The sequence below is a fragment of the Pholis gunnellus genome, assembly GCF_910591455.1.
Source record: "Pholis gunnellus genome assembly, chromosome: 23".
In the NCBI taxonomy this organism is placed as follows: Eukaryota; Metazoa; Chordata; class Actinopteri; order Perciformes; family Pholidae; genus Pholis; species Pholis gunnellus.
The window spans coordinates 6467569-6487553 of record NC_136550.1 but is presented as its reverse complement, the minus strand read 5'-3'; the positions used below and the strand labels follow the sequence as shown (position 1 = coordinate 6487553).

The following is a 19985-nucleotide window of genomic DNA, read 5'->3' as shown; positions in this document are numbered from 1 at the left end:
TCTTCACGTTTAGTACTTTTTGTGTCTGGCTTAAACATATCAGGCAGGTCTTCTGTGGTAACTTTTTGCTTATGATAAAATGATGGCGCCCTCTGCTGGAGACGTGTACTCGGGACAGCAAACATACACTGTACACTAGTAGAACCATGAACACGCAGATGTTTTGTATTGCAGTTTATTTGATCATGATACAAATCTCAAGTACCTCACAGTTTAACAAAACAAACATGAACACTGTCTCCAAATGTCCCGAATGTAAAAATCTGTGTACATTACAATTTGATGGAAGAGTTCACTTAATCTTTGCAACAATTATGTCCATTTAAAAAAACAAAACAAACGCACTGCCCTTCTAAGTTTAAAAAAAAAAAGTCCCAAAGAGATCCACCAGATTTTAATTAAGAAACCTTGGCAGAGTGATGATACCCTCTGCTACACATAAAGACGCCTCATGCTGGTCTCATAAAGCTGTCACAGTGTTCCCACTCGGACGCGATTGTTCTGGTCTGACGTGTTCACACAAAAGAATTGACTGTTTGGAGCATTTCCATCCCTTCTGAAGTCAACACCAGCTGAGCTATGACCCAACATGTGGCGGGTAGCCAGGGAAAGTGTGTGTGTGGGATACTACCACGTTTTCTATCTATGCGTTTGAGAGCATGCAAGTGGGAAGTGTGTGTACAGCGGGGTGACGAGGAGGCTACAGCCGGTTAAGTTCTGCCGTCTGCGCTGCGGCGTTTGAGCTTCTCTGGGTTGTTTGAAGCCATGTGTGAAAAGTCTCTGAAGATGTCGTGGTAGGTTTCATCACCTGGAAGAAGAAAAAACAAACAGACAAGAAAACATGAGCCTTAAAGCATGACATTTAGTATAGAGTATTACAAGCTTCAAAGTTTAAGAAAGCCAGTCTTCAATTAATGCCATCTCGTCTGACTTTAAAAGTCTCTTCTAATGAGGTGCAGCTGTGTTTGAACCATAACATCTCTCGTCCAAAGCTGCGTGATTTTGGAGAGCAGACAGAGTTGTAGCCCTACAAAGCGAGAGGCATGCAGTTGAACAAATACAACACACACACACACATCGGGGCATGCACATGCACTTTACCTCTTAGTTCGCAGTAGGTGTGCACACTGCACAAGCAGTTGAGACCAGCTGGACATCTCAGCGGGCAGAGGGCAAACAGGCACATGAGTGCACACAACAAAGACACACACACAGTGATGAAGCACGTAAAAATACTGACCAGCAGTTGTTTCAAGCAGACGAAAAAGCATCACGTTTCCATTCCTTCATGAGTGAAACCGCATACACAAGAACTTTAAAAATAAATAAAAAGAAAAGCCTTGATAGCCACTAAAAAAGGGGACAATCATGAAAGAATGGACTTTGCAGCTTGGAAAGGAGCCAAATGACAAAATGCAAAAACAAAACCCAACTGTTGACCTTAAAGCTCAAGAGCCGCAGCGCTGAGCTCTGGAAAGTCTGATAAATACAAACACGTGACGTATAACAAGAGGTTCAAACTGTGTCGCTATTCACAGAACAGCGCGATAAAGAAAATCGTCCTTAGCTTACATGACTGGACTTAAAAAAAAACGACCAGTACCCACAAACACAATAAAAAGGATCTGATGAAGCCAGAACACTGTATATACTATATATACAAATATCCCAAATATACAATATTAAAAATAGGCCTCATATAAGTCTATTATATATATATATATATATATATATATATAAAAACCTCTGTTAGAAACAAGCAGCACTCTGTATTCAGAGAAAGTGCGTTTGTAATTCAAAGTGCACTTTTGTTTCACATGACATTTCCCCGTCTCTTCACTGATGTAAATAAATCTGTTCTCAGAGACGCTCTGCCTTTATACGGTCCTACCCTGTGTTCTGGCTTTCTCTTGCTTCACAAGAATTTCATTTTGAAGCTGTTCTCAATAAAGGCAATGTTTGCGATTATGCGCGTGTCCGTGAATGATATGGGTGGAAGGCCGGGATCGTTTATCTGCAGATGCTGCAGATATAAACGCCACGTGATTTATAATGCTTAACAAACGTGGTTTTTCCTTTTAGCTCACGAGCAAAAAACAGGCTCATTCCAGTCTCTCGTCCTGGGCCGGGTTCTCTCCCCACTAATCATTTTGCCCCCCCAGAGCCCAGCCACTTATGTGGTTCTTTAGAGACTGCAGGCTCTTCCTGGTGTGGGCCCGCCCTCCTCCTGTCCCGCCTAATAAACCCCCAGACCCCTGCCCCCCCGATTGACCTGATTGGCCAAACGCTCCGTCCATCTCCCGCATCTCCTTGTTCATTTTGGCGATCCGCAGCCTGAGGAGGAGAGGATCAGTTTAGAGAAGCTGGCTTACACACACACACACACACACACACACACACACACACACACACACACACACACACACACACACACACACACACACACACACACACACACACGTTGTTCTCGTCCCGAATACTCACAAAGTGACGATGTCAGCGTTGGCGGTGTCCACGGCAATGGTTATGGGGTCTTTCTGGTTCTTGTCTTTGGCGTTGTAGTCTGCTCCTCGCTTCAAGAAGAGACAGACCAGCCTGGAAAAGCAAAGATATAAAGTGTGTGAGAATGTGTGTGTGTGCATAGCATGAAAAAAAACTAAATCTTTACTTTACTTAGCTTTGTGTGTCTTTTTTTGTACCCTTTTAATTCAGTAAGTCAAACATCAGAGTTGCACGACATTAACAGGTGAATAGGGTACAAATTTAAACTAATAAATATATCAGGCTCACATGAATGATTCAGGCAAGACGTCCTTCTACTGTGTATTATTACAATAAAACAAATGATTTAAATGAAATAATATAAATAGCCACGAAACTTCCCCAGTTGATTAGTTACATAAAGACAATTCTTCTTTTGTATGACAAGTTTTCTGATATTTCATGTGTAGATATACAAATGAAGCATTATCTAACGCCTCATTTGATGAATTTAGGAGAAATCTACAGACGCAAAGAGACAATGTCATAAAATAAACATCTAAATGTGTATTTTGGATGTATTCTTTCCACGAGTCTGAAAGCAACACCGCCTTTACACTACGCGAAGACAGTTGCATCTCAAAAATCACCGTCACTTTTTAATTCATGTTTGCGGTTCGTCAGGAAGAGGAAGTGCAAAAAGTGGACTTTTAGTTCCTAGTTTTGTTCCTGAATCAAGTACCCGTGGCCCTTTTTAGTTCTTGTAACTATTTGGTCAAAGAGTCTTGTTCTCTTGTAAACCTTATTCTTGAATGTACTTTCAAAATAAAACTTCCTCTTAAATGATGACAAATCGTGCTCCAAAGCTTGTGCTCCAAGCAGAAGTGTAGTGAAATAATGCTCTCCGTGTTATCTGCGTTTTTGTTCCTTTCAGTTTAAACTAGCAGGTTCTTTTTGGCAGAGATCACTTGCTGTAAAGCTACAATGGGAAACTTTACAGTGCTTTAAAAGCAAACATCGGACATCAATACAAATAAATAATGTCAAGTGCACAAACATAAAAAGAACATTCCGACATAAAGCCGTAAAAAGTCTTAACTTAATTTGCGTTAGGAGACCCTTTTGTGTCTTAATTCATCACGTCCTTTGTGCAGAGAGTTCTCACTTTACACCACACAGGAATGTCATTTGGTCGAATCTGCTTAGCTTCGTTAATGGCTCTGGGCGCCGGGCCAGAAAGGCTTTACTGGATTTTATTTCACTCGCATTTCTTCCTGTGTGTCAGTGTCTATTGCTGTTTGCATTTTTATCTGTATTTATTTTATTCTATTGTTACTTACTGCATTGGACATGGGTTGTTTGTCTGGTTATTAATGTTTCTAGAATAAACGGTCTGTAAGTTGTACTGATGACTTGACCAAAACATCCAGTTTTGTCACATTTTACACACCTTTTTTTGGTTTCTATGAAGTTAAGACTGTTCATATGTGTAACAGCTTGTGTGTGTGTGTCCTACCCGGTGTGACCCAGGATGGTGGCGTGGTGTAGCGGTCCTCTCCCAGTGCTGTCTGCCTGGTTGACGTTCGCGCCGTTCTGCAGCAGGAACTCGCAGGCTGCCAGCGCATTCTGGTCAGGAAACAGGAACGCACGAGCCGCCATTTGTATATTTTCAACAGAGACACACACGCGACCGACATGATCTGCTCTGAAGCTCTCCTTACTATCAACCTCGTCCAAACAGGTAAACACATATAAAGTCCCAACTAGTGGGCCTTAAAAGGCTGCAAAGTGATGGACGGAAGAAAAGACAAGTTGCCAGATGGTGGCGCTAAAGGAGGCGTCAAGAGGTCAATATCGCCAACTCAAGTTCATCTCCTCACCGCCGAGACCGCCTGTATCAGCGGCGTGCTGGACTCCTCGGCCGCGTTGACCCAGTTGACGCTGGCGCCGTGGGCCAAAGCGTCGGCCATGACGGGGAAGTTCTGCAGGGCTGCCGAGCGGTACAACAACGCCCCGGGGTGAAGCCCGCTCAGATCCTCCTCTTCCTCCTCCACTTCTGAGGAGAACAAAGGAATTCACTTTTCTTTTTGTCAAAATTGAAAACTTGACACAGCTTTCTGTGGGTTTTTTTTGTTGTTGTCCTCCTGTAGATACCCAGTTTAAAAAATGCTCTCTTCTGACGGTCCATGTTAAACACATATTGCACAAGCTCAGGTCAGACGTACGCATCAGCGGGCAATGTTTATCTCACCTTTGTGTGTATTGTTCTTTTGGACAAGGTCACTGGGGCTCAGCCCTGAGGAAAGAGAGAGAGAGAGAGAGAGAGCTACGATTACTGGTTTATCCTGCTGACTGCAACAGAGCGCACACATAATACAGCTGACTAGGCCCTTTAGGATTATCAACTTTTGCTGGATCACCAACTTTGGGGATTGTGTGTGTTTCTGTTTGTTTGAGTATGAAGAGTGATGAAGTTAGATCTTTAAAATCACGCTGGTTTATCATCCATCAGCCCTCCTCCATGTTTACCTGTGAGCCGAGGCAGAGTGGCTCGGTTGGGTTTGGGTTTGAGCGGCGGCCGCTGCGCGGCCCGGTCCTGCGTGTCCGCTCGGTTCCTCCTGCCGCTGGGCCGCCTCTGCAGGGGGTTCCTGCCGGTCTCGGGCAGCTTCTGGATGAACTTCTTCTCAACGTACTTTGATCGGATCCACGTCTCCTTGTCTCCTCTGGGAGGGCCAGAAATGACAGATTAGAGAGAAGGAAGGAACAAGATGGGAGGGAACTCGTATTTCTTCAGCAGTCGTCTCCCACACAGCAAAAGCAAACAAAGCAGACATGCAGGCCTGTGTTCGTCAGTACGTTTCTGGTTTTACTCGTTCTCAGTTTGACGCCACAACTTGCTTGTGCAGCTGCGAGACAAGAATGCTTCACACATGTCCTCGTGGGGCTCAGTGTCTTTTAATGAACTCGTAAATTCTGTTAAAAAAGAGCTCCATTTAGGGCCTATTTAATTACAGCACAAAATGCAAGCTGTCTACTGCTTAAAAACAATAAAATCCATGTTTATCAGCTGTGTTGTAAGGAATTTGAGTTGTCAATGTGTCACAGAAAAACAAACAAACCCAAAAAAAAGTTATGCAAAAAATCAAATAACATAAGCCCAGACAGGAGGAAGCATGCAGCCTGACAGCAGGCTTCCGGAGGACACTTTAGTCACAACGTTAATCATGTGCATCAGGTACCTGTGGCACTTCCTGTCTGCTGCGACACAACAGAGAGGAGAACAGGAAGTCAAAAAATAGGTCTAAAGAGAGTTGTAGGCCGCTGAGATATGAATCTGTAAATCCACATAGATCTTTGGAGACGGCCACATTTTTAAAGTTCAGCCACTGAAACCACCGATTTTCTCAACACACACATAAACCTTTTCAGAGATGTGGAGAGTCGATTCGCGCACACTTAGTCGTCGTCATCAATGTACAAACAGGCAGAAATAAACCTTTATGTAATGACATGAACATGACAGCAGGAGGAGATGAAGAGTTTTCTTTTGTATTTCTGAGTCATGCTGAATCAACAGCTTGATATCGTTATCATTAGGAAATAAAGTTCCTTTTAAGACAGGTTTGTAGAACAGCTGTGTACTGTTATAGGACCAAATATGACTAATTACCTCCTGCCAATATGTCAATAAACCAAGATGTCTGGTATGGAGGTTGCATTTGACCACCAGACGTTAGCATGCGGATATATTATTATAATTTGGGACACATCCTCATTTGAGGTATTTTGGGGGAAAATCCATCTCAAGGAAAACAAAGTCTTCGACTGTGAATTGAAAATAAAAAATAAATAAAGTGGAGCATTTTTGGCTCCTTGTTTAATTACCAGATAAATCAAGTTTGTGTGTTTTCACTTAAAGGGACTTTTACTCTCCAGAGTGAGTCGAGCTCCAAGAGCATCTTTTTGTTCGACCCCGTTTTTCCTTTTTAAAACGCCACATCGTCCGCACTAAAATAGACTTACTGCTGAAAACATGAAGCCTAAAGCCAAAGCCAAGATACCCCTGATGACATCACCCGGGGTCATTGCCCTCCAGAGCCAGATAAGACATAGTAGTACTGTCTATGACGGGTAAACCGAGCCGCATGTGTAAACATTGGTTCGTTTGTACCTGGGACTGGAGGGGTGGGGCTTCTTGATGGTGATCTCATCAATCCGGGCCTCGTAGATCCTGTTGATTACTGTGTTTCCTAATTCACACATCAACTGAAGAAGGCAAAGACAATATTGTAACGTATTTCATAATCATCTCACCGAGAGGACTTCTTGTTAACACAGAAAATGCAATAATGAGGTTGTGTAGCCGCTTCAGTTAAAAAGGTTGTGTTACCTTAATGAGCTCGGGCTCCCAGGAGTCGAGAGTGAGGGAGCGCACTTTGGAAAAATGGACTCCCAGGCTCCTGTGAAGTGGAGGAAACCATTAAAGCTACGGTTTCATGCCGAGTGTGTGTAGAAGTGTGTGTGTGAATGTACCTGTGTATTCCTGAGCAGACGATACAAAGCGTGATGCCCAGGTTGATGGAGGCCCAATCGGGACCAGGCTCCCCACAGTCGCAGCACTGCTTGTTCCCCGGGATGGCCTGGACCTCCTCCAAGGCCTTGCAGCCCTTGTTCTCCTGATCCGCTCCTCCCCCTCCTCCTCCTCCCGAACTGTTCGCCGTCACCGAGCTGCAGCGCTGTCTCTGATAACCACACACACACACACACACACGCGCGCAAATACAGGAATGAGGAGACAAACAAAGGCACAGAACTTCCTCTGTATCGCCTCGGATTAAACTCCCACTGAAAAAATGCAGGTATAGAAGATGATGTGTGTGTGTGTAGGTGTGTGTGTGTGTGTGTGTGTGTGTCCTCACTGGGCTGTGTGAGTCCTCTCTGTGCTCCTGAAAGGCTGAGGCGATGCTGTTTTGGACGGCACTGATCCACCCCTGCTGCAGCCTTTCAGAGTCTGCCTGCAACAAACAACACCTACACACACACACACACACACACACACACGAGAAATTGAAAGCAAATTCTCACAACCACTCCCCCCCCCCCTCGTCTCTAATCTGCACACTTAACACTGATAACATTCACCACCATCGCCTAAATCCACGTATGCATGAACGCACAAACATGTTCGCCCACACACACACACACACATACTCACTTTGACGGGGAGACCACTTCAAAGCAGAACCGCCTCTCGTTTTCGGTGCTGGGCTTCACTGTGCAGAGACGCAAGTCCTCCACCACAACTGTAGGCTGGTCCTGAGAGACACGCAGACAGGAAAAACACGCAGGTCAGACGACGCATGTTATGTGCACATTTGTGTGTTCAAGCCTTTTTTTTTTAAATAGCACATTTTTTTTTAAATAGTGACATTTATCTGAAATATACCTTGAATTTCTTCTGGTACACCAGCTGATTTTTCTGAATTGAGAACCAACGCCTGGAGAGAGAATATGAAATGGTCAAAGAGTCAAGGATTAAGCCTTTCTCACACACACACACACACACACACACACACACACACACACACACACACACACACACACACACACACAGTGGGCGTTTGAGTCCCTTTAATGCGACGTATGGAGGGAGAAGAGCACAAAGACAATGCAGCCGTTCTGCGCGAGACAACCTCTGGGTGAACTTGTACCTGCTCCAGGTCTTGAAGGTGTTGCTGGCTCTCTTGTAGAGGTAGCCCTCCATGGCGATCCCATTAGCTGGGTCAGCGTTGAAATCCATGATCGAGTCATCGTAGGACAAGTCCTGGAAATATTTAAGAAAAACAAGTCACTTAGTGGAAATGTAATTAGTGTTAATGGCCTATTACTGTATTTGAATTGCGGTTCAAATTGAGATTTAATAAATGTGCATCTAAATGTATATTTTGATGAATGTGTTACCTTTTTCTTGATTGCGGCGTGTCTTTGCTCCATGTCCCTCTTCTCCCGGGCGGAGTTTAGGACGAACTGAGTGTGCTATTAAAACAGAAACAGACTCAGAGGTCGTTCTCCAGACACACATATTGATTATTAAATGTACATTATTCCACTCATAACAGTCTTAAAGAGCTCTTACGTATAATCTCTTAAACTCTCCGACACATTTATTGATTTGCAGTTTTACTGAGCTAAGTGGAACAGGTTGAGGGATCAATGAATTGCATGGATTCTGATTTATGTAAATATGTATCTCTATGCATTTCTATTCGTGCCTATTCAGTTGTTGCCTCGTCCGTCTATTCACTGAACTCAAGGACTACTTTCCCCGTTTCCTTTCCCTTTCCTCACCAACATAAACAGACAGCAACAAGTTCACAGTAGGTTATCACTCCTGCAGTCTTTGCTCTTCAGGAAAAAGGAATTAGGAAGTGTTGAACCTTTTCCTACATCCTGTGTCAAACTGAAGAACACCACTGGTAGTTTCTCCCCCCCCCCCCTCCCCCCAATACATAGTACGTCAAATGCAGTATGCCAAAAATACCAGGATGTCCGACTGCATCCAGGAGCAACGTTATGATAAAGTAGTTTGCACCATTTGAATGCTTACACTGCAGTACGGACTAAAAGTAAAAAGAAAAAGTGTGCGATTTGGAACACAGCTGTTGTGTCTCTCTCTTTCTTATCTGCTTCCTCTGGTTCCTATCGTCTTCTCTTGAAACAGGAAGCACTTTGAAGGTGTTTGATATGGACAGTGAACGCCGGCAAATTCATTTCCTGTCTTAAATCCTTTTAATTCAGCAGAAACACAATAATCCTGCTGCTGTTCAAGGTTGACGGTGCGAAACATTTTTCCAGTTTGGACAGGAACTGTCTCACACACACACACACACACACACACACACACACACACACACACACAGCCATGTGAAATATTTCCTGTTGTTGCTCACTTTTTCCTGTCACGATGAAAGCGTGATGTCATCTTGTGTGACTCCTCGGCCCCGCCGCACTTTAGCAAGATGCCAAGAACTCATCTGCTGCAACTTCTCCAAACTAAATTTGGGGTCTTTCGCTTAAAAAGTTGCCGTGTGGTTTGTTGAACACTAACATGTTTTAGTTTACGTTCCAACATGTTTTACAAATATCTTTAAAGCTGAAATTAACATTTAGAATCCACTGTATGCCTCTTAAAAAGTATTTTCAATGTTTGTCTCAGTGTGTGGTTAACTTCTCTTAAACTGGCACACGCTCCGATTGTTTCATTTGTACAACAGACTTCTTTCACGGCAGACATTTTTGACGCGTCATAGTAGGAAAAGCACAGGTGTAATCAATAACGTTAATGATGAGCTGCATTCCACGTCGGCGAGGCCCTGATATTGTGCAGGCTGGTTTCCCTGGAATAGCTCACTGGGACACTTAATGGAACTGAGCCATCGTCAATGTTATCAATTCCACCTGTGCATTCCCGACTATGACAAGTCAAAATGTCTGCTGTTAGCTTTTTCTTCCTGAAACGTGAACTATGTCACCTCTGCATCCTTGTACGCTGCTGAGCGGATGAAAGAAACAATACAGAGTCGATGTCAAAGTTAAATCTCTGCATTAAATCGTGAATTTAGAGCCGGGACTCAATTAACCTAGCTTAAAAAATGAGCCTATTAGCTCTTCTTCATTTTAATAATCAATACCAGGTTTATTTTTAAACTTTACAGCAGGCTCGTTAGCCGTTTCCCCTTGCTTCTTGGCTCATGCTAAGCTAAGCTAACCCCCTCCTGGACCAAAGCCCTGCTTGCAACACCTTCAGGCTGCTACATTGTCTAAGCTTTCCTTTTCTCAGACTGCTGTTAATCATTTAGTCCAGATTTGTACCGAGCCGGTTCTGTCGTCGAACAGGATGTCGTTACCTCACGCGATTGCTACAAGATACAGCTGTAGGAAAGGAATTCAATCAGGCTTTAACGAAGCAATTACCTCTTCATTCAATTTCCGGCGATACTCGTCCAGTTCTGAGAGAGACTGGTGGCCATGTTGGAAGAGCTGAGCCTGGGCCTCCATCAGTGACAACATCTGACAGGAAGCATGAGAAAGTATTTACAAAAGCTCTTCCATACATACATTTTTAAAGATGTAGACAGCACGTTTTTTTTTACAAAAGCAACAACATGAACTCACTGCCATCAGAATGTCCGTCTTCTTCTTGGCCTCAATGACGTTGATCTGAAACAAAAAGGAAGCAGTGGTTTGAAACGGTGCTCCTGTTCCCATAACCAACAACTCATCGACCTGCTGAACCTCTGGGCGTCACAGCCACAAGGCTGGAGAAAAGCCCCGGGGCAAACCTGTTATCATTAAAAACCGCAGAAGCCCAACTATAATTAGACGTGCCATTGTGTGTCTTATCCAGGTTCTTTTTAGTACCTGAATGCTCTGGTTAGGCGACTGGTTTCCACTTTAAACTTCCTGTTAGCAGACTGGAACATTTGATTTCTCACATTTGTATTGAAAGTTGAAGTGGACCCTGTATAAGCCTGTTTTTATGCAAGCACACAGGTGCAGGGAATGAATTCATACTCCAACTTCAGCTTTATTATTATTACTATCATCACTGAGGGACATTTGGTTTGAATGCAGGCATTAAAAGCCTGCTGAGCTAAATAAAATGTAGTTCCTGGAATCTTTTATTCCTGCAGCCCAACACAAAGAGAAAAAGTCGGTAGTTTCACACCACCCAGCGTTCTCTCTCACCTCCAGGACGTAATCCATGGCCTCAGACCGAAAGGTCCTGCGTGCGTTGAGCAGAGCATTGCTCGCCTCCTCCACTTCGTGTTGTTTCCCCCGTGGCGCCTGAGCGTTCCTCACCAGCGCCCCCTCCAGGCATTCGCTGCTGCGCTCAAACTCCTTGCGCACATCCTTGAAACGACGCACATCCCTGGGAGGCAAGGAGGGAAGAAAAGAGGAAAATCATAAGAGCATTTCATATTTTGATAGATAAATTCCTAACATTGAAGAAACTACAGATAAATTGGCTATGACATACCAACAGACAATTTGGAGATTTGCAGTTTTAACTGGAAGATGTAAGCTCAGAGGGTTAAACCACATTTAAAATGTATCACCGGATAAAAATGTAACTCACTATTGTCCCATGCTATGAGACATCCTCTCTAATCTAATCCACCGTATCATTCCCACTAATAAGAGCAGACCGCAAGACAGAGTACGAGGAGAAGTCTGACTAAGGAACATAATCCTTTAATATTTTTTTATGTGTGCGCTAACGGTTGGCAGATTTGCAGGGGGAGTGACTCAGCCTGAAGAAGGCGGCTGAAAGATGAGACGAAAAAGCAGCTCACTGACTCTTTGACAAAGTTCTGCAGCTTCGTCTTGACCGACTTCTGTGTGGTCTCAATCACTTCCTAAAAAGGGGAAAAGGAAACAGAGATAAATCTATCACAGTGCGCACAGATCACTGCTAAATGTAAAATGTGCCCAACAGCGTGCTGCAGCCGTGTTTGACCACACGCTGCGGCTGATAAGCATTGTGATTGGAGATGGTGGTAAGTCAAAAGGGACAGACAAGACAGACTCACCCCCTGAGCCTCCAAGATGATAGACAGCTTTTTGGAAAATTTGTCCAAACACTCCTGCAGGATAGACATTTTAGATTAGACTCATCAAATCTTAACAGCAATATCAATACAATAATCATCTCTGTTTCATAGTTAAGAGTGCAGATTGTGATTCCAGGTTCAGTTCAGTGCATTTGGTTTCATTCAAACCCATGTTGTGTAAAGGAATTTGATATCCTGAATTTGACAGTTTAATAAATCAGATTAAAGTAGTACCTTCCAGGTGTACTTAAAAGTTACAAAAACACCTCTTTCTTTGGGTAAATGTGACATAATCTGAGTGGAAAAATGACCCGAGTGGTGTGCCGCTGTGCTTCTTTTACCTCCATCGTCTTGTCCCCGGAGCAGTGGTGTCCCAGATCCCGGAGGCCATTGACGAAGCTCTTGCTGGTCTGGCAGTAGACTCTGCCGGCCTCCAGCATGGCCTGGCATTGTTTCACAAGCTGGATGACACAAACATGCAACGCCACAGTCAAATTCATCCTGAATACTCAAACAAGACTTGAGCGGTGACTAAAAACCGGTCATACTCAGTAGGAATAATTAAACATAATGGAGTTATTCTAGGAGTCCACACATTAAAGCAATGAAACAGTCAGAGTTAGAGGTTGTTCCCGTAGAGCGTAATTACTGCGCATGCTGAATATGACCTCCGGCTTCTGTTGAATACCGTCTGGAGTTCATTAAACTGCCTTTGAGACAGATTATCACTGGATTTACAGGCTGGGTTTTTACTTCTGAATACTGGGTTTTTGATATATCTGATAACAATATATCACCAATATTTTATCGGACAAAATGACATATTTTACATTCCAGATATAAAAAATGACAGATTTTACATTACAGATATAAAAAATGACTAACATTACATACAATATTACATTTAGAACAGTAACACTGTTTAAGAAGTAGTACTACACATATCCCATGTTAGCTAACTTATTTACACATCCAGCAGACATGGAGCAACATTAGCATTCATTTGGAGTCATGTTTCTGGCCACCCTATGACATAAGTCCAATGTACACTCTTCTTTTTGCTCTGATCTGGTCTTTACTAACTCTTGAGGGAGATGTCTGTCTCTTTAGCTGCTAAATGCTCCACTAGTTGCTAGCTTAGCTAGTTGCTAACAAGGCTAGCCAGCTAGTTGTAGCATAACGTTACAGTGAAGGACCCTGAAGGGTGAGAGTGTAATTTAGCAAACAGTAACGTTGTGGAGTATAAAGCCAAAAACACGGAGCTGAAATAATAACTATGTAGCACTATAACACAACAAAAATGAGTTCTACTTGAAGTAAAATACAGGTTTAATACACATTGAACTGCAGCCTATAACATGTTCAGCCATGCCATGTTCCAACCACACAGGTGTTTCAACTTGATGTGCTCTTCTCAGGACTGGTTGACGTGACAAAGATGACTGTGTACTTTCAAAAGAGGAATTAACTCTTGCTTTCTTTCGCAAATTTAAACCTGTACCAATAAGAAGCAAACGACACACAGAGGTTTGACAGCTTCTGTCTCAACTGCTCCGGTTTGACTAATAGCTTCTGGTGGCTAATGTTAGCCAATGTTAGCAAACCTCAGATAGTTGCCGATGTGTAACTGACATTTCTGGGTGACGTTGACTTTATGACTCTTTTGTTCTTGTGCTGCTTAAGTTAGAACAGTTTGAAGGCCTTGTTATTCCCAGCACAATGTAAATGAGCCTTCAATGTACTACAGTTTATTTTAGCTTATCCAACATTTACACTGATTTATCTGATAAGCAATAGGTCTTTTTACTAGAAGACATTTTGATACGTCAAAGCAGGAAGGTACTTCACACATGGTCAGCCATATATAGCTCTGCATGGCGAGTATTTCTTTCTCTTTTGATATTCAATACTTTGAAAAACATCCAACACTCGTGCAAGCAGGGACATGTCTTTATCTTTCTTTATCAGAGGTCAGAGTTCAGCTACAGAGCAGACACTTTTTCTGCTCAAGGACACAAGGCAGATAAAAGCAGCATGAGGGGTTTGAACCCGTTTAGTTCAGTTTTTTTCCTAAATCAATGCATCTCCCTGCTGCCACACACAAATCACTCAATTGTATGCTTTACAAGGAAAGTTAAATGAACCAAGAGCTGAATCTAGGACTAGTATATGTCCATGTTTTTTCATCAAGGAACAGAAACACAACATGTGACAATATGAATATATGTTATTGTATCAAAGCAGAACAAACTGTTGTTCTCTCTGTTGTAGGACAATACGATGGGGAAGCAGCACCTGCGGCTACTTCCTGCTCACTGTCAGGTGAAAAATACCTCAACTACCGCTGCCCACCTCTCACTTCACTGCCTCTTCACATGAGGAGCATGTGTCCAACTGCAATACCGGTGTGTGTCTGTGTGAGTCTGTTTGTGTGTGTGCGTGCGTGCGTGTTGGAGGGAACATTTTTGAGAAGTAGAGCATTGACTCACTATGATATCATAAAAGTGTGTGTAGGTGTACGTATCTCACCTTTTCTAATCGTGTCTCGAGTTCACTCACATCGCTTTGGACCACTTCGATGTCAGCTCTGAAATGGACACACAAAGTACACAATGTCACACACACACACACACACACACACACACACACACACACACACACACACACACACACACACACACACACACACACACACAGACAATAGCTTGGGGGTGAAAGGGTCGCTATATATTTACTCACAGTAGCACATGAACCCCAGAGTGTGCTAATATTCCCTTTACATGTCACGGAGTTCAAGGAATTTTACGAAAGTTAAGTCAAGTTGAAGGTAGTCGAAGTGATGAGTTAATGAATTGATTGGTCAATCGACAGAAAAGTAACTGATGGAAATGTTGAGAATCGATTAATTGTTTGAAGTTCGTTCACAGGTTTCAAACATTTAAACTCTGACACCACTATAACCTTTCTTCCTTGCATGCTGTTTATTGTGCTTCTTTGCTGCATGTTTTTAATTCGTAGCATAATGATTCTCTACAAACAGTAATATCCCTTTATTTTCACAAAGGCTTTCAATAATTTTGTACATTGTTTATCTTATTATCTGTCAAGCGACTACAGATGAGAATTGTGAATAACTCTGGCACATTTACAGCTAAGTCCATCATTGTGCAGTGTCCCTGCTAAATAGAAACATTACAATGATCAAAAAATTATAAAAAATACTAATTTTAAATAATAAAACTAAAATAATAAGTGCACGAAAAGTATATACTCAGACTCAGTTATGGATTAATACCCTTAAATTTTGTGTCTGAGTGCAAGACTCTCACTCAGAAGCCCTGTGCACGTCTAGATTGACGGCTTTCGGCACAACAGTCGGTATCTCTCTCTGCCTCTCCTCTCAAACCAACAGCTCAACCATGTGGTTTCCGCTGCCTTCCACCAACAGTACAGAGATACAGACAGAGAGAGAGAGGGGGGGGGGGAGAAGAGGCGAGACTGAGTGGAAAGAGAAGAGAGGAGGGCCTGGACACACAGTAACTGTTTGTGCTTCTGTTTGTTAGTGTGGGGATGTTTGAATCAAAGTGTGAGGTCAGCTTGAGGAGAGGGAAAGAAAGGAGAGGATGAAAGGGAAGATAACAAAGATTCCTTCATTAAAAAGGAGACACATCCTTTCTCATCTCCCTCTGAATTAGTGTCACAGTAAGAAAAGCAAATGAAGACACAGCTAAAGCAGAGTTTCCGCCGTCGTTCTCCCCACAGAAGAAAAAAAAACACACTTCCTGCCTCCTCTGTTGATCACCTCAGCACATCTCGCCTCACTTCCTGTTGCCCTCCCACCTCTTCGTTACCTAGTAACAGGAGGCAGCACATTTGACAGCCTGTCCCGAGCTGTCAGTTACAGCTTTTATCTGTTCATCCTCGGCCTTCCTTCACATAATCAGTTTCATTGACTGCGTTTAGACGTGGAGGTAACTTCCCTGCCCCCCTTTTTTTCCTCCCCTCGTTCCTTCCCCTTGCTCTCGGGCCCAACCACGAGGTCTCGCCGCTGCAGCAGCTGCCACTGCTCAAACTTTCCACCGCTGTTGCCGAAGCCTCACAAACTCAATACGGGCCCACGGGGGAGGCCGAGGCTCCTGGGCTTGAAATACGCCAAATCAGCTGGAAGAGACGACACACACCAGCCACTGTGACTCAGGCAGGATGCCAACAAGAGATCAGGGCACACCCAAAGTCTGCCCAACTCTCTGTCGAGCTGCTTGCAAAACCAATTTAGCAACACTTCCCTTTTGGTTACACCAGATGCTGACTCTGTGTAGTAGAGTTACATCGACAGCATAGATAGGAACTTTAGAGGCTTTTAATGAGGCGTAAAAAGCATCAAAGTGAGGTGGAAAAAAAAGGGGCAGAATTCAGTGAGCGGCACAAATACATGTCTGCCTCCTATAAATATAACTTGATTTAATACGTTTCTAATAAAAGATGTCATGTGACAACAGGGCCAATGTAAGCTTCATGTGCTTCGATGACCCCGGAGCAGCAACACCTCACCTCAGATCAGTTTTTTGTTTTTTCGGCCCCGCGGGCCTGCATGGGCTGTCATTCCTTTTATTGACCCCCAACACTTGCAATGATATGACTCAGACCCAGAGGGACCTCTGATTGGGACTTATTAAGAAACACTGAATGCATTAAAGGTCATTTTTGTTGTCTAAAAAGGCCCTTAACATTTGGAGCTGTTGCAATACGACCTTCAATAAGGACTATAATTAAAGTAAACATTGCTTGTATTTATAACCTACGGGAGGTATCCATCTTTTCTAGACTTTTTTTAAACTTCAGAAGGTAAACTAACTTTTGCTGTGCTTTTTGCTGCTGGGAGTCAAGAGGTTAAGTCTCTACTTCTCTAGTCTCGTCTCTAGTTTGGATTAAAGCACAGGTGGAGTTCTTACCTGAAGCGCGGAGAGTCTTTCAAACACTCCTCAAAGTCCAGCTTGACTGTCATCACCTCCGTGTGTAGTCGCAGATCACTTCAAACGCTTCACTAGATTCTCTTCGAATCCTCTCCGGAGCTCCAAGTGGACAGCAGCCCGACGAAACAACACTAAATCTTCAGGTTTCAGGCTCCAGAACACCGGGGAATCATTCTTACAGTATCATTTGTATTCCTCCCGCAGCTCGTCCTGTTCAGCTTCTATTCTCTCTCTCTCTGTCTGTCTGTCTGTCTGTCTTTCTCTTTCTCTCTCTCTCTCTCTCTCTCTCTGTCTCTCTTGAAGGGACACCGCGTGCCTGAACTCTGTCGCACATCGGAAGCCACGAGACTTGTCACCACGTATGAATGAGATGTCAGCCGCGTTATTACCATAAATGTATTTTATCCGGCAAAATTTAAAAAAAAGGCGAGAGAGGAATGCTGCGGAAAAGTTTTCCCTCGCGACGAAAGTACATGGATCGATATTCCCAAATGAAAAAGATCAAATCAGAAGGCAGCCGGTTGATTGGATGTTTTCCCAAAAGAGCCGATTCGCTCTCGCTCTCTCTCTCTCTCTCTCTCTCTCTCTCTCTCTCTCTCTCTCTCTCTCTCTCTCTCTCTCTCTCTCTCTCTCTCTCTCACACACACACACGCACACACACACAAGCAGTCCAACCCCTCCGTCTCACTATTTCCGGGTTTATTACTCATGGCAAATTGTGGGGTTTTTTTAAGTCGGAAAAACTGCTCAAAATGAGAGGTTAGACTCAAAAGTCTCTAATACTAATTACAGACCGAATCTATTTGGTGAATCATATGAAAATATGGAGTTTAATTACATGTCATCTGATTTTTGATATCATGCTGCACAGCACAGTATGTGGAATATTTCTCCCCCCTCATTCGGTTTCTGCTGTTGCTGTTTGTGTATTCAACTTTTTTTCATTTTCAGTGAACTGTAAGCTTCTCTTGAAGAGAGACTGGGTGTGTATTCTTGTCTGGCAACCTTTCCCCTTCTTCTTTATGTATTGGTTGAGGTGGGAAGAAGGCTGCTGCTCTAAGTCACCCTCTACTAATGAATCCATTTACTCTGGAAGCTCATTTCTGCCAAAAAAAGGGAGGAAAATAGTCAGAAAATAGCTGAAAACGGATATGAGATACTAAGTTGATCAATTGAAATGCCAAATTAAAATTATGAGTCGCTAAATCACCAATATGAGGTAGTGAGTTCAACTTTTGAAATTACGAGCAGGCCTATATAGAAATTTTAAAAAATATTTTACATACAATTATTAAATGCAAAGTCAATCAATTAAGACTTATGGTCAAAATATGAAATGCTAGTAAAAGCTACGCCTTAATAAATCCTAACTATGTACTATGTTAACACTTTGACTTGATATAAATAATTGACTTTGACCATGAGTCATTTTCTCATTTTATTCTGGCAGAAAGAGGCTTCCATAATTCCCAGGTCTTACGAGGAGACAAAACAACAACGTGTTGGGCAACAATAAACAAGCAATCCGCACTTTGTCATCACCACCACAGACTGGTAGTCAGAAACCCTGAAGCCTGTGGTTGACTGCTGGGAGGTGAAGTGTAATTACAGCGGATCAAGTGGATGTCTGTCTTGTCATGTGTTGCAATGCATATCTATCTATCTATCTATCTATCTATCTATCTATCTATCTATCTATCTATCTATCTATCTATCTATCTATCTATCTATCTATCTATCTATCTATCTATCTATCTATCTATCTATCTATCTTAGTATGTGCCCCACCCCCCCTGCTGGTCATTAACAGTCACTGCAGCTCATCTGAAAATTGTCAGATAGATTGTTTTCCTTCACTTTGAGTTCATGTTGCACATGCTCTTTTTTATTTCTCTGTTAGTGTACCTCTCAGAGGCTCAGAGCGCCGTGATGCCTTCACTGACCACCGCACTGGTCGGACTGCCTCGGTCTGAGTGCCAGTGAGAATAAATCTCAGATGTGACACACTAGACGTCACGGAAAGGGCGTAGTGAAGTCTGTTGTGTTGCTAAGTTGCTTCAACAAAATAAATAGTCCGGGGATGTTCTCTGAGGACAAAGAGATTTCGCAATAACCTGTATTTATAATGATTGGCAGAGATTTGTGGGAATGTGACCAAGAAAAACACGTTTATGAAAACGAAACAAACTGTAGCCCACAAACTCTTCATGAGGAATCTGAATCAACTTTTTAATGAACTTTAAATGTAGGCTACTAATAGAGGCCTTTCCCAGCTGCCCTTATAAGCTGCCTAAAAAAAACCTGTCCCCTTCAGAGCGCGCTGGAGCGTCAGGAGCGCAGCGCTGCGCCAAAAGAAATAAATAAACGGGGGGGGGGGGGGGGGCGTGTGCGTATATGGCGCACACGGAGAGCGCAGCGGCACCAGACTCTAGGGACAGACAGTCGGCTCTGATAGACTAAGAGTATTTAAAAGGGTTCTGGGACGACGTGAAACTTGGCTGCTCGACAGCTTGTTGTTTGTCTTTGACAGGAGATTCCCTGCGCGTTTGTCCAAGTGTCAAAACACACAGAATTTCAGCTATCAACAGTTTTTCAAAATAAAAGCCTGGCTGGCATCGACACCTTGGGAGCTTGTTTGAAAACGACGCATACCTATTTGGAGAAAATGTGGAAACCTAAATCACCTTTTCTCCCAAAAGTGACTTTTCACAGCCCAGTACAGGCTTGGCTAATCACCCATACCCATGACAATAAAATAAAAATCAACAGAAAATCAACTGTAGGCCTATCAAACTGATTAACCTGCTCAGGAGACTTGTTGGCCCCTATTATCCCTATGATCAAACACAAACCTGTTTCACAATATGCACCATGTAAGCTACCTCTAATATAAATTAGATTTTTTTTAAATCTACTA

The 19985-nt window shown here is 43.1% G+C and overlaps 1 protein-coding gene across 2 annotated transcripts; it reads right to left on the bottom strand.

Moving 5' to 3' along the window:
* Positions 1-166: 166 nt before the first annotated feature.
* On the bottom strand, positions 167-17593 carry acap1 (ArfGAP with coiled-coil, ankyrin repeat and PH domains 1). 2 transcript variants are annotated; one of them, XM_079184795.1, is made up of 23 exons: positions 17048-17593; positions 14625-14682; positions 12437-12556; positions 12075-12128; positions 11842-11900; positions 11230-11413; positions 10657-10701; positions 10456-10551; positions 8443-8517; positions 8193-8305; positions 7928-7979; positions 7697-7797; positions 7401-7512; positions 7015-7223; positions 6872-6941; positions 6653-6747; positions 5011-5204; positions 4733-4777; positions 4362-4537; positions 3998-4107; positions 2485-2595; positions 2273-2334; positions 167-808 (listed from the first exon to the last, which is right to left on the bottom strand). In XM_079184795.1, exons 1-23 carry the CDS (start codon positions 17098-17100, stop codon positions 711-713), a joined length of 2292 nt encoding a protein of 763 aa, XP_079040921.1. In that variant the 5' UTR covers positions 17101-17593; the 3' UTR covers positions 167-710. The 2 variants fall into 2 exon arrangements, with proteins under 2 accessions (XP_079040921.1, XP_079040922.1); XM_079184796.1 differs by having other exon boundaries at positions 4362-4534.
* Positions 17594-19985: the final 2392 nt, after the last annotated feature.